Consider the following 12,317-nt stretch of genomic DNA (forward strand, 5'->3'; position numbering starts at 1 on the left):
TATGCTCGTCAGTTCAACAGATTAGTCAAGTTTGTACCAGAGTTGGTCCCAACCGACTTTACGAGGTTGACCAAGTTCGTCAAAAGACTTAGACCAAAGATGGAATTAGGGGTTAAGTTAGCAAACCTGGGAACCACTACCTATGCCGACGTTCTTGAGACGGCAATCAAAGTGGAAGGGATTCAGATAAATGTTAGCGAGGAGAAGAGGGATTAAACGATTGTACCAGACCTAAGTCTTTGCCTTGACCCAAGGAGGAACCCATGCTAGTAATAAGCATTTACAGGTCAGATCCTATCCTCGATAGTATATGTTCTAGTATCGCTTGATTGGTAGCAGTATACTCGTATATCTCGTTAGGAATGATAGAAAAACTAGACAAACCTAATGAAAGATTTAGAACTAGGTTTGTAACTGAGTTGCCTTCGGGCAAAGTAGTTCTATCATCACGAATAGTACGAGGCGTACCGATCAAGATTGAGGACATAGAACTAGAAGGAGACCTGATAGAGCTAGTGATCAAGGACTTCGACGTAATACTAGGCATGGATCGGCTAGCACGGCATGGCGCAACGATCGACAGCAAACGCAAGAAGGTGATGTTCGAGACTCCTGACGACCAGAGACGATGCTTCATGGGACAAGCTTCAGGATTACGCACCCCGTTAGTGTCACCTCTCAAAGCTCAGAGAATGATGGAAAAAGGATGCCAAGCGTTCTTAGCCAGCATCACGAATGTGGAGAAGGAGACGTCACTTAAAGTTGGAGATGTTCGAGTTATACAAGAATTTCCAGAAGTTTTTCCCGATGACTTGCCAGGATTGCCGCCAAATCAAGAAATAGACTTCACGATAGAATTAGTACCGGGCACCGAGCTTATCTCTAAGGCACCATACCGGATGGCACCTACGAAACTCAAGGAGTTAAAGACGCAGCTACAAGAACTCCTAGACTTGGGTTTCTTTAGGCCAAGCCATTCACCATGGGGAGCTCCGGTACTATTCGTGAAGACGAAGGACGGAAGTATGCGCATGTGCATAAACTACCGTGAGCTGAACAAAGTAACGATTAAGAACAAGTACCCGCTACCTCGGATTGACGATTTATTCGATCAACTCCGAGGCGCGACGGTATTATCAAAAATCGATCTACGGTACGGGTATCATCAGCTCAAGGTAAAGGAAGAAGATATTCCTAAGACAGCCTTTAGGACTCGTTATGGACATTACGAGTTCTTGGTTATGTCTTTTGGTCTTACTAACGCACCCGCCGCGTTATGGACTTAATGAATAGGGTCTTCAATGACTACTTGGATAGATTCGTCGTTGTGTTCATCAACGACATTTTAATTTACTCCAAGGATGAAGTGGAGCACGAGGAACACTTGAGGATGATTTTGACGCGATTGAAGGAGCATCAACTCTACGCCAAGTTCAAGAAATGCGAATTTTGGCTTTCGCAAGTGGCGTTCCTCGGGCACCTCATATCGAAAGATGGAGTTGCAATAGATCCATCAAAGGTAGAGGCCGTGAAGGATTGGCCCAGACCAAAGAACGCGTCAGAAGTAAGAAGCTTCTTAGGGCTAGCAGGTTATTATAGGAAGTTTGTAGAGGGCTTTTCTAAGATAGCCACTCCACTCACCAACCTGACCTGGAAGCAACAAAAGTTTAACTAGAACGTTAAGTGGAAAGAAAGTTTCCAGTTGCTTAAAGATAAGCTTTGCTCAACACCAGTACTTAGTATACCGACACCCAACGACAAGTTCATTATCTACTGTGATGCATCGAAGCAAGGATTGGATTGCATACTAATGCAAAATGACAAGGTGATAGCCTACGCCTCACGACAATTGAAGGAGTACGAGCAGCGCTATCCAACTCACGATATGGAGTTGGCAGCGGTGGTCTTTGCGTTAAAAATCTGGCGCCATTATCTTTACGGAGAATGGTGCGGGATTTATACGGACCACAAGAGTTTAAAATACTTCTTTACGCAGAAGGAGCTCAACATGAGGCAAGCGCATGTGGTTAGAGTTAGTAGAGGATTACGACTGTGAAATCCTATACCACCCAGTGAAGGCGAACGTAGTTGCCGATGCGCTTAGTAGGAAAAGCTATGGGAACTTAGCAGTCTTATCCGGAATAGAAAAGACGCTACAGCAGGAGCTTATCAGTGCCAGAATAGAAGTGGTTGTAGACAAGCTGGCTAACCTGTCTATCCAAACAAATTTGTTAGAGGATATAAGAATTGGTCAAGGACACGACGACACACTAGCAGCACACATGGATGCAGTCAGAGAAGGCAAGACTACCGGTTTCTCAATATCTAGCCAAGGCTTATTGAGATATAATGATCGGGTATGCGTGCCAGACGATCAAAGTATTAAGAAGACGATCCTAGAAGAAGCGCACAATACCCCGTACTCAGTTCATCCAGGGTCTACCAAGATGACTCATGACATCAAGGCAATCTATTGGTGGCTAGGGATGAAGAAGGAGATAGCAGAGTATGTATCTAAGTGTCTTGTATGCCAGCAAGTGAAGGCGGAGCATCAGCGACCTGCAGGATTATTGCAACCGCTTAGCATACCGGAATGGAAGTGGGATGATATAGCCATGGATTTCGTGACGGGTCTGCCAAAGACGAATAAGCAGCATGATTCCGCTTGGATAGTCATAGATAGACTAACCAAGTCGGCTCATTTTCTGCCTGTTAAGACTTCATATACGGCAGACCAATATGCAGACATCTACATCCAAGAGATTGTACGATTGCATGGAATCCCCAAGACGATAGTGTCAGATAGAGGATCAGTTTTTTTTTTTACGTCAAGATTTTGGAGAAACTTACAGCGAGATATGGGTACTAAGTTAAGCCTTAGTACAGCTTTCCATCCTCAGACAGATGGGCAGTCTGAGCGTACGATTTAGATCTTAGAGGATATGCTACGCGCGTGTATACTTGATTTCAGAGGATCGTGGAACAAGTACTTACCACTGATCGAGTTCTCGTACAACAACAGCTACCAGTCAACGATCGGAATGGCACCTTATGAGTTGCTATATGGACGAAGGTGCCGATCACCGTTGCACTAGGACGACGTAGGAGAAAGGCAGCTTCTAAGGCCCGAAGCTGTTAGACAAGCTCAAGAAGCAGTAACGCTTATTAGACAGCGTATGCTGGCTGCTCAAAGCCGACAGAAAAGATATGCGGATACCAAGCGACGCGATGTGGAATTCCAAGTTGGAGATCAAGATATCTCCTATAAAAAGTGTCAAGTGGTTCGGAAAGAAAGGCAAGCTTAGTCCCCGATTCTTAGGTCCTTTTAGATATTGGACAAAGTGGGAACAGTTGCGTATAGACTAGCCCTACTGCCAGCACTAGCCGATAGTCACAACGTCTTCCACATCTCGATGTTACGCAAATATGTGTCAGACCCATCTCACGTCCTCAAATACGATACGATAGCACTCCAGAAAGACTTAAGTTATGAGGAACGACCGGTTAGCATCCTAGATAGAGGGATGAAGTAGTTACGGTCCAAGAGCTTTCCTATAGTCAAAGTCCTATGGAGCAATAGTTCTGAATGCGAGGCAACGTGGGAGTTGGAGGAGGACATGCAAGGCCGGTATCCGGAGTTATGTGATAAGTAAATTTCGAGGACGAAATTCTTTTTAGTAGGGGAGAATTGTAGAGTCCAAGAACTTTACTTAGCTAAGATAGATAATAGTATGATAGTATTTATAGCATTATCTTTGTTACTGTGGATTTTTGGTTCAGACCGGGAATTATTTGGACACTCATAGTAGTACTTATAGATTTTCTAAGTTTAATCTATAGTTTAAGAATATTAAGTATAACCTAAGGTTTGATTAATGTAACTGATATTAAGGATTATATTTATTATATTATAAGGTTTAGACATCAACCAATAGGATTTTAAGCACATGTTATGAATGGTGATTAAGGATTAAGTATTTTTGAGGATTAAATTTAATAAGGAGTAAAGTTTGAATGTTATAGGGTCAGTCAGCAGCTTTGGATATGTTGAGGGCTTAGTCAAGGCTGTTTACTCCATTCAAACTTAGCTAAAAATGTGTAATTTCGTGTTTAATTATTCAGCGTATGCCGATATATCGCAGCTATAGGGGGGCGATATATCGCAGCACGTAGATACGGAAAACACGAGATGATGCACGATCACCTCGGGCATACTGGCCCAGGCGATATATCGCCTACAGGGGGCGATATATTGCCTCCTTCAGCATATGTTCAATTGTTTTTGAATTCCTTTCCTTTCAGCCATTCAAACTCCTCCATAAGTCCAGCATCTTTTGAACGAGTCTTTAGCCTCTGCTGAACGATTATTCAAATGATTTTCACCTAAAAAGCCATTATTTTTATTCAAGTAAAATCAAGATACTTTCATTCCAAAACTCTATAAATAAGACATAGTACCCAGCCATTATTCACCTTTTGACTCTAAGTTCAGAAGCTGCAAGTGCTAGGAGAGTGTGAGAGTTAAACACCTGGGTTTGGGAAATCATAAGCTTAAACATCATAAGCTTATCAAACACTTTGGGAAGTGAGGTTCTATAGTCACTACAAGAAAAAATACTTTTAATAACACCAAAAATGTGTTATCAAAACCTACGATAACACTTTCTGATGTGTTAAGACAGACTATGTTATCGTAGGTCAGGGTCCTTTACATAACACTTTATCAGTGTTATACAGATGTGTTATTGTACTGTCAACGATAACACAATTTCTGTGTTATTTTAATATATAGATAAGTGTTGAATAATGTTATTTATAGTCGATACTATAACACTTTTTTTGTGTTATACTACACTTTAGTATAACACTTTTTTTCTGTTATACTACACTTTAGTATAACATTTTTTTTGTGTTATCCTACACTTTAGTATAACACTTTTTTTGTGTTATACTATACTTTAGTATAACACGTGTTATATTAGCTTAGAGAAACATAATCTTTTTTTACTTACACAAAACTAGGAAAACAAATATAAAAGTTGAAACCAAATAAGGTAACATAAATAGATTTTTATTAATTACTCAAATAATTACAATATTTAGTCTACTAGTCTAGGCTTAAGAAATCATATTACAACATAATTTATGCCCAATTCAGATTCCTTTATCACTAAATACAAAACAAGAAATGTATACAAAAATTAGTGAAATACATTCTTCCATTCTAAAGGACTCAACTACAAATGTTGTCAAAAATTGCTCCAAAGAAATCATCTCAATATACCTGCACATCGTAAAAAAAAAAAGTCATTTTATTATTAAGAACATAAGTAACCATCAGGGCATCAAGTATGGCATCCAAATTAACATAAGTCCAAATTAACATAAGTTTGGAAACTTCTTGGTTGTTTATATCAAACATTAAGTATTTGAGTAACATTAGTAAGTGGGACCAACAAGAAAAACAATTTAGGTTTGTCACTGTAAATGATGGCCACTAGAAAGATAATTATATAAATATATATAAATAAAGGATCAATAAATAAGGTCAAATTCATACTTTGAGTTTAAATGACGAGCAACAGCAAAGCCGGTCCAATTCATACGATGATTTGATTTTAGAGACAAGAGTAATACTTTATCTTCTCAGTCATCCTACAAAATTTTCAAAAGAACTACAAAGAGCAGTTGTGGGGGTCTAAAGCAATCGCATAAAATAGAGTACAGGGGTCTCTTTACATACAACATGTTAAACTTTGATAGACAATGTTACTTATTAACAGGTATATAGATAAGTTCATAAAGAGCAAGACCAATCACCTGAAATCCATGTACTAAGAGTAACTGAATTACTTCAGTCCCAATTCTTTTAACAGTGCTTTTTGTGCCGGTGATATCTGAAAAGCACTTCAATGCTCCACTAAATGTTGTATCATCTACAGCACCATTAGACCTACGAGTACGGACAGAAGGCTGCAATATCGAATGATACAAGGTAAATAAGAATATCAGCAATGAGTAAAAAAATTGCTTTATCATTACAACAAAATAACACTTTAGGACAACAATAACAAACTACAGCAATGACCATGGAAGAAAGTTCTTTGGTCAATATATGTGAAGTCTTATCATTGGTTGACTACTTTGTTCTTTCAACATTCCAAGAAGTCACTTACCTTTCCCACATATTTCCAAAAGTACTGCACAACAATTTCAAGCCTCCATTTAGGTTCATCGTATACCTGCAAAACATCCTCAGGATTGGCTGAGTGACAATGTTTTTGGCAAATTATATATTTTTACACAGAAAAATAACTACAAATTCATCATATATAAAACCATACAAGAGGGGATCCCTGCAGTAGAATATTAGCTTCAAAAATAAGAGCCATGCTGCAGTAAAAATCACTTTGAAAATAGCACATCAACAAGAATAAATCCCTTCATTATTCTTTTCTTAAGATAGTACATACCAAAAGCATGTTAAGCAAAGACTCTTTCAAATGCGCCCAGCTCATGAGACCTGCAAACAACAGTGATTTACAGCTTAAGAATGTAGCCATGGAGTTAAATCCATAAAACCATACATACAATCATATGAACTACCTTCATATGCACTATTGCGCGGTACAAAATCACTTTCAAGAATGTTGACAATATATGGAAATAATTACAGGTTTCTCAGGGACTGCACAAAAAAAAAGGACTGTAATAAACAACATAGAATTAAAGAAACATGCTAGTATTTAGATTAATTTCCCCTTACAATTACAAATATTGAAATATACTTCAAACAAGCAGAAACTAATTAAAAATGTCAGAAAATTAATTATAACTTTAGAAAGTCTAAAAAAAAAAAAGAAACAGCATTATTTATGCATCTCACTTGACAAGTTCAAAGCGGAGCCAATCACCAAGTATTGTCTAAAGCATTATAAGAAGGGCAAGGATACCATGAAAAAGTGAAAATATTTGGACAGACGGTATGTATTAATAATCTCCAGAAGTAAAGGCTTTATAGCCATGAACAGTAACGAGCAAGGTATTGTAATTAATTGAGCAGCAGTGGGATTCAAGAAATGGAGTATGAAAAACAACAACAGCAATAATAATAATAATAAAGACAAACCATAAACACAATCATATGAACTACCTTCACATGCACTATTGCATGGTGCAAACTCAGAGAACTAGAAAGTTTAGAAAATATCAGTAATTATAAAACTATAAAAATTAGTGTAATTATCAGTGACCTGTATATTTCTACAGCTTTCCCTAGTTACAGTCATACTCCATACATTTCTAAGCTCCAAATTTGTTCTTGCTGTTTTTCACACTGAGCCTCATCTAAAAACCCCTCACTTGTAACAGAAACATCCTGTCAAAGTTGAATTACCACAGCATCAGCATACTCTATCTAATTATGTAATATCTAATGTAGCTACCTATTAAGCTATTGCCCGTAAAAATTTCTATTTCAATATTCAAAATAATTGTGAAGATTTTCTGAAGTAACATCTTGATAAGATCTCCACCCTTTATTCACTTTTGAAACCAAAAATTTTACCAAGCAAGGCATTTGTGTAATATAGTAGCAATAGTTTTGTTATTAGTTATAGTAATAACAAAACAATAACATAACTCAAACAAAAACCATAAGCAGTGTTACTTTTTAAAATATATGCAACAAATTGAAATCAGAAATAAGAACAAAACATAAATATTGCAAAACCTTTGCTATAACTTGCACAAGTTCTTTAGAAGGTATAATCAATGTCTTTGCGGGAGGCTTGCTAACTGACTCCACGGGAGACTTTTGTCCTCGAGAGCTACCATCTTTTGTCAAGCGAGCCATCTTCAATATAATTCCTGAATGTAACAAACAGGTGAATGTGATAAAGCTCATCTAAAATACAGGATTAGAACTGTCAGCTGACTAAAGTAATACTAAACGCCAGAAAAAATGCAAAATACTCAATGAAGACTAAGATATTAAAGATTGGATCTTTAATAAATAAAAAAGGTTGAAACCTGTAAAACATAAGCTCTTCAACAAAAATAGAAAAAGTGAAGCCTACCAAAATATTTTTAGTTTGCTGCATGAAATATTCCAGAATATATGGATCCATTTTTCACATGGACATCCACATGCTGACCAACAAAACAAGTAGTTATATATACTAAGCGATCATGCGAAGGACTCCCATGGCCACCAGTTCTGCTCCCTGTCATAGAATTTAGACTCTTTAACAATGGAAAATAAATCCTAATAAGAAACAACAGAAATTGACAGCAAATTTCACCAGTAGATGTTAATTTGTTATTGGAATTTGACTTCCCACTCTGTGACCTGTTCTCCAGCCTGGTCCCCACATCTCTTTTGCCTCTGTGACGGCCAAATCCATTGGAAGATGAACTGGAATGGATAGCCGGTTGCATATTCATCCTTCACAGAACCCTTTAACCTATGACAAAGAACTTGGCATCTGTTTAAGCCACTCTATTGCATTAACATACATTGAATGAATGATCAATGTTATAAAAACCATGTTCAGATTATGCTAATAAACCAAGGTGAAAGTAAACACTGCAATTCTTATCCAGAGATCATTCTTATTACAAAAATCTATTGACTTGTGTTCCTTCAGCATATAACATAGTGCAAAGAAAACACAAAAAGTGTTGACCAAAATTGGAATAGCAATAACAATTTTCAAGATATGCCACTGTCAAAATATCTCAAAATAATGTCCTGATCCAGATAACCATATTTAATAATGTTGAAATTTTGAGAAGATTATAACATTAATCAAATCAAAGTCTCACCTTACCCACTAAAGCTCCTGTAGTCCCAATGAACCTACCCAAACAGAACGAATGAGGAATCAAGCCAAATGCACAGTATAATTTAAAAAATAAGAAAGATCATATTATTCTAAGCATCTGTTTAAGTGCCCGTGAATTGAAGTTTTATCACTTGCATTATCGTCAAGGCTCTAATACTGATTGAATTCATCCTATAACTGTCAATGATATCAAATCAATGACAGAAATAAATTAGCCAATCACCAAGCCCATTTAAAACAAATACTACATTTTCTTTATTATTTGTCTTATAATGCAAAACCATGAAACTGCTTCTGAAATTAGATTTTCCATCACAGGGAAAATAAGCATGCAAAGAAAGTGAAAACTAACAAAAAAAAAATGACAATATCTTCATATTATTACATAAGGCAATAAAATATATATTTTGTAGCTGTAAAAAGAGACCATTTTAATATATAAATACCTTCAGAGATTAATGCTAGAAATTTCATGAACATTGAAAATTAGTAACAAGCATCAAAACCAGAAAGCAATTGTGTTGCCTAATTATCATCTAAAGTTAGCCAAACGTGCAAAGGAAAATTGATTTAATTGACAAGTAAAAAAATAAAAAAATAAAAAGGAAGGCAGCTGGCAATTTATCCAATATCACTAGAAGAAACGAACGATTAAACATATTAAAAACAAGTGAGTTTGGAAAGAATACCAAGGAAGCAACCTCATTGGGATAGCATTGTAAGACGCATTCCAGAAGCTGAAAACAAAGCTGCAACAATGCTTTGACGTTAAATTTTGTAAAAGGGCAGTGGCTATACATGAAGGCAAGTAGTTCTTTTTTTTTCTTGATTAAAATTCATGCATTTGGATTCTTACCTTCCTGTCATGCTGACCTAAAGACTGCACCTGTAGGGTCTTTAAGTACACCTCAGCAACTGCTTTTGCATCAGTGGAAGAGACTACGCTAACATCACTTTTTCTCCTCAGTAATGCTAAGCACCCAACAAGAGCCCCACGTAATGCTCTCCAATCTGCCTAATATCATTACAAAATAATACATTAACAGCAAAAGTTAAGAGTTTAATCAAAGAATTAGCTCTTCTGACAATGTGCTTCACCATCAAACCGATTTAAAACAAACAAATTGCATAGGGGAAAGAGCACTAACTCACCAGCCTATCTGTGAAGAATCCAATTAAGCTATGAATGATAGCACTGCCTAGTGGCTTTGAAGCAAGACGGCCAAGAACTTCCGCAAGAAGAAGGGTACCTGAAGATGAGGACATAATCTATGAGATTTTCAAATTAAATTAAATAGATAAAAAATTATGGGAAAAAAGAAAGAAAGTGGTTAACTGCTAGGAATAAATTGAAGCACCTGTTGTACAATGCAGATATTCCAAGGAAAAATAACAATGCTACTCAAAAAGAAGCACAAACAGTACAGCAGTTTCCAAAACAGTAAGAAGAATGAACTTTTAAAGTTTAGAGTAAAAATTCACTAGTATAGTCTAAACTAAAAGTAGAATCTATGGGGCCATATTAACCAAAATCACTATGCAATACAAAATGTGACCACTATGTTTCCAACTTTGTAATAGTTGTGGAGTGAACACCATTTAAACAAAAATCTAAATCTTTGTTAATTTTTAATGAATTCAACTTCAACTTACCTCTAGCTCGAATGACATTATCTGTAGTGGTCAGATACATTTCCATCTCTTTGACCTAAATTACAGAAAACCAGATATAAGAACATAAATCAATTAATTATAGCTGACAAGAAGGTAATTTATTCTTACCAGTGTTTCAATAGTTATCAAGTCATTCTTAACGAGTGAAGTGATAGAATCCAAACTTGCAGCCTGCAGTAACACACAAATAATAGAATTGAGTATACTTATCCTTGAGTAAAATCTATAAAGCACCACGAAGATAAGTATCAAAACGCATAAAGCAATTGCCTCAGCCCTCAATACAATTTTTATTTACTTATTTGTAGGTGAAATCTTACAAGTTAAAGTTGCACATTAGATTAAGTAATTCTCAATTGTATAAAAATGCTTTGGCATACATCTCAGACTTAAATTGTTATTGAAGATAAAACTGCTTACAGTTTACAGCAAAAAATAAAATAACGAAGATATAAATATTTTTGGAAAGAACTTGACCTAAATCACTTGCAGAAAAAAAAAAAAGACGACATTAGTAACAGAGCCAACATTCCCATCAAAGAAGCAGAGGCAACTAGAAAAATAGCAGTGATCAAATTACTTTCTCAATAAAATTAAAATAAATACTAATCACACAAAATTTAAACCATTATTATCACCAACGACAACGTTTTGTTTCTACTCCCAGCTCAATTAATCAAATAATGTCACATACTAGCCAGAGTTCTGGTTTTTGCATAGTGCTTTTCTCACTTCCACAACAAATTTGAGCACACCAACGTTCAAGTTTTTAAAACTCCAAAGAAATACCAACCTTTGCTCTTTTTGCGCTGGGGATCTACCAATTTCCCCTGTACAGAAATTTCAGCCTCACGGGGCTGCTCATAATGACACACTACAAGCATTAGTAAAATATAGAAGCACTTTCTACTTGAGTGAAAAATTTTGTCTGCATACAATCAAAACCCAATGAAGTAAACTATCCAATGAGCTCAAGGCCAAAACAATGAAGGAAATCAACCCTGAAAAGCAAGAGTAGAAACAACACAAACTAGGGATCCAAATGCATATTCATCTGATGCTAACAAAAGATGCATTGCATGATAGCCTTGGTTGAGGATCAAAATGCTGGATAAGCCTACACAGTTTTAGGAATGTAAAAGGCTCAAGGGTAGAAAACTACTTATGGAACCATCAGTTGACATCTAATGCAGTGAATACATACTTGAGCAGAATACCAATATTTTCCACAAAAAAGAAAAATAAAACGTCGTAAGGAAAATGAAAAGAACCTTTCATCTTCTCCTCAACGGCGTAAGCTTGGTGGTGGCCCGCGAATGGAAGTCGCACTGGGTCGAAGGCACGCAGAGGTGGGCTCGCACCTGGGGTCACTTGGTTCGGGGGTTGGGTTCACGGGTGCTTGAGATTTGGAGCTTGGCTCGGAGAAAAACGGGTGTGAGGATGGTGGTTAGGTGGTCGGAGCTGAGGATGATGGTGGTTATGGGAGTGCGGCTAGGGCGAAGGGAAGAGAGAGACGAGAAGGATAAGAGGAAAAAAGGGAAAATGAGAAAGAGAAAAGACTTCGGTCCGAGATAGTGAAAATGAGAAAAATTTGCCTTTTTTTTTTTTCACTTGGCGCTTTATTTTTAATTTTCCGCGCGTGTGACTTTACTCAATAAATTTATATATACAATAACTCTTTTCAAATACTATTATAATCATGTGTTATGGTAATGGGTGTTTGGTGTAGTGAGTATTTCGGTTGATGTGTAGATTGGTCTTTCAAGTCTTTGAGGGAATCTAAGTTCTTGAAACACA

The 12,317-nt window shown here is 36.7% G+C and overlaps 1 protein-coding gene and 1 long non-coding RNA gene across 3 annotated transcripts; both read right to left on the reverse strand.

The window, feature by feature from the left end:
• Window positions 1-7,198: 7,198 nt before the first annotated feature.
• On the reverse strand, window positions 7,199-10,066 carry LOC133784534 (polyadenylate-binding protein-interacting protein 4-like). Of its 2 annotated transcripts, XR_009871394.1 has the most exons (5): window positions 9,999-10,066; window positions 9,703-9,861; window positions 9,536-9,595; window positions 7,733-7,869; window positions 7,199-7,378 (listed from the first exon to the last, which is right to left on the reverse strand). XR_009871394.1 is itself a non-coding variant. In XM_062223838.1 (2 exons), the coding sequence occupies exons 1-2, from the start codon at window positions 7,904-7,906 to the stop codon at window positions 7,286-7,288; spliced, it is 267 nt and encodes an 88-aa protein (XP_062079822.1). In that variant the 5' UTR covers window positions 7,907-8,025; the 3' UTR covers window positions 7,199-7,285. The 2 variants fall into 2 exon arrangements, 1 of the variants encoding a protein (XP_062079822.1); XM_062223838.1 differs by lacking the exons at window positions 9,536-9,595; window positions 9,703-9,861; window positions 9,999-10,066 and having other exon boundaries at window positions 7,733-8,025.
• Window positions 10,067-10,417: 351 nt separating this feature from the next.
• Window positions 10,418-12,032, reverse strand: LOC133784535 (uncharacterized). The gene is made up of 4 exons (XR_009871395.1): window positions 11,792-12,032; window positions 11,314-11,377; window positions 10,629-10,691; window positions 10,418-10,554 (listed from the first exon to the last, which is right to left on the reverse strand). It is a non-coding gene; the product is annotated as an uncharacterized LOC133784535 (long non-coding RNA).
• Between the last annotated feature and the right edge of the window lie 285 nt (window positions 12,033-12,317).

The sequence above is a fragment of the Humulus lupulus genome, chromosome 6, assembly GCF_963169125.1.
Source record: "Humulus lupulus chromosome 6, drHumLupu1.1, whole genome shotgun sequence".
In the NCBI taxonomy this organism is placed as follows: Eukaryota; Viridiplantae; Streptophyta; class Magnoliopsida; order Rosales; family Cannabaceae; genus Humulus; species Humulus lupulus.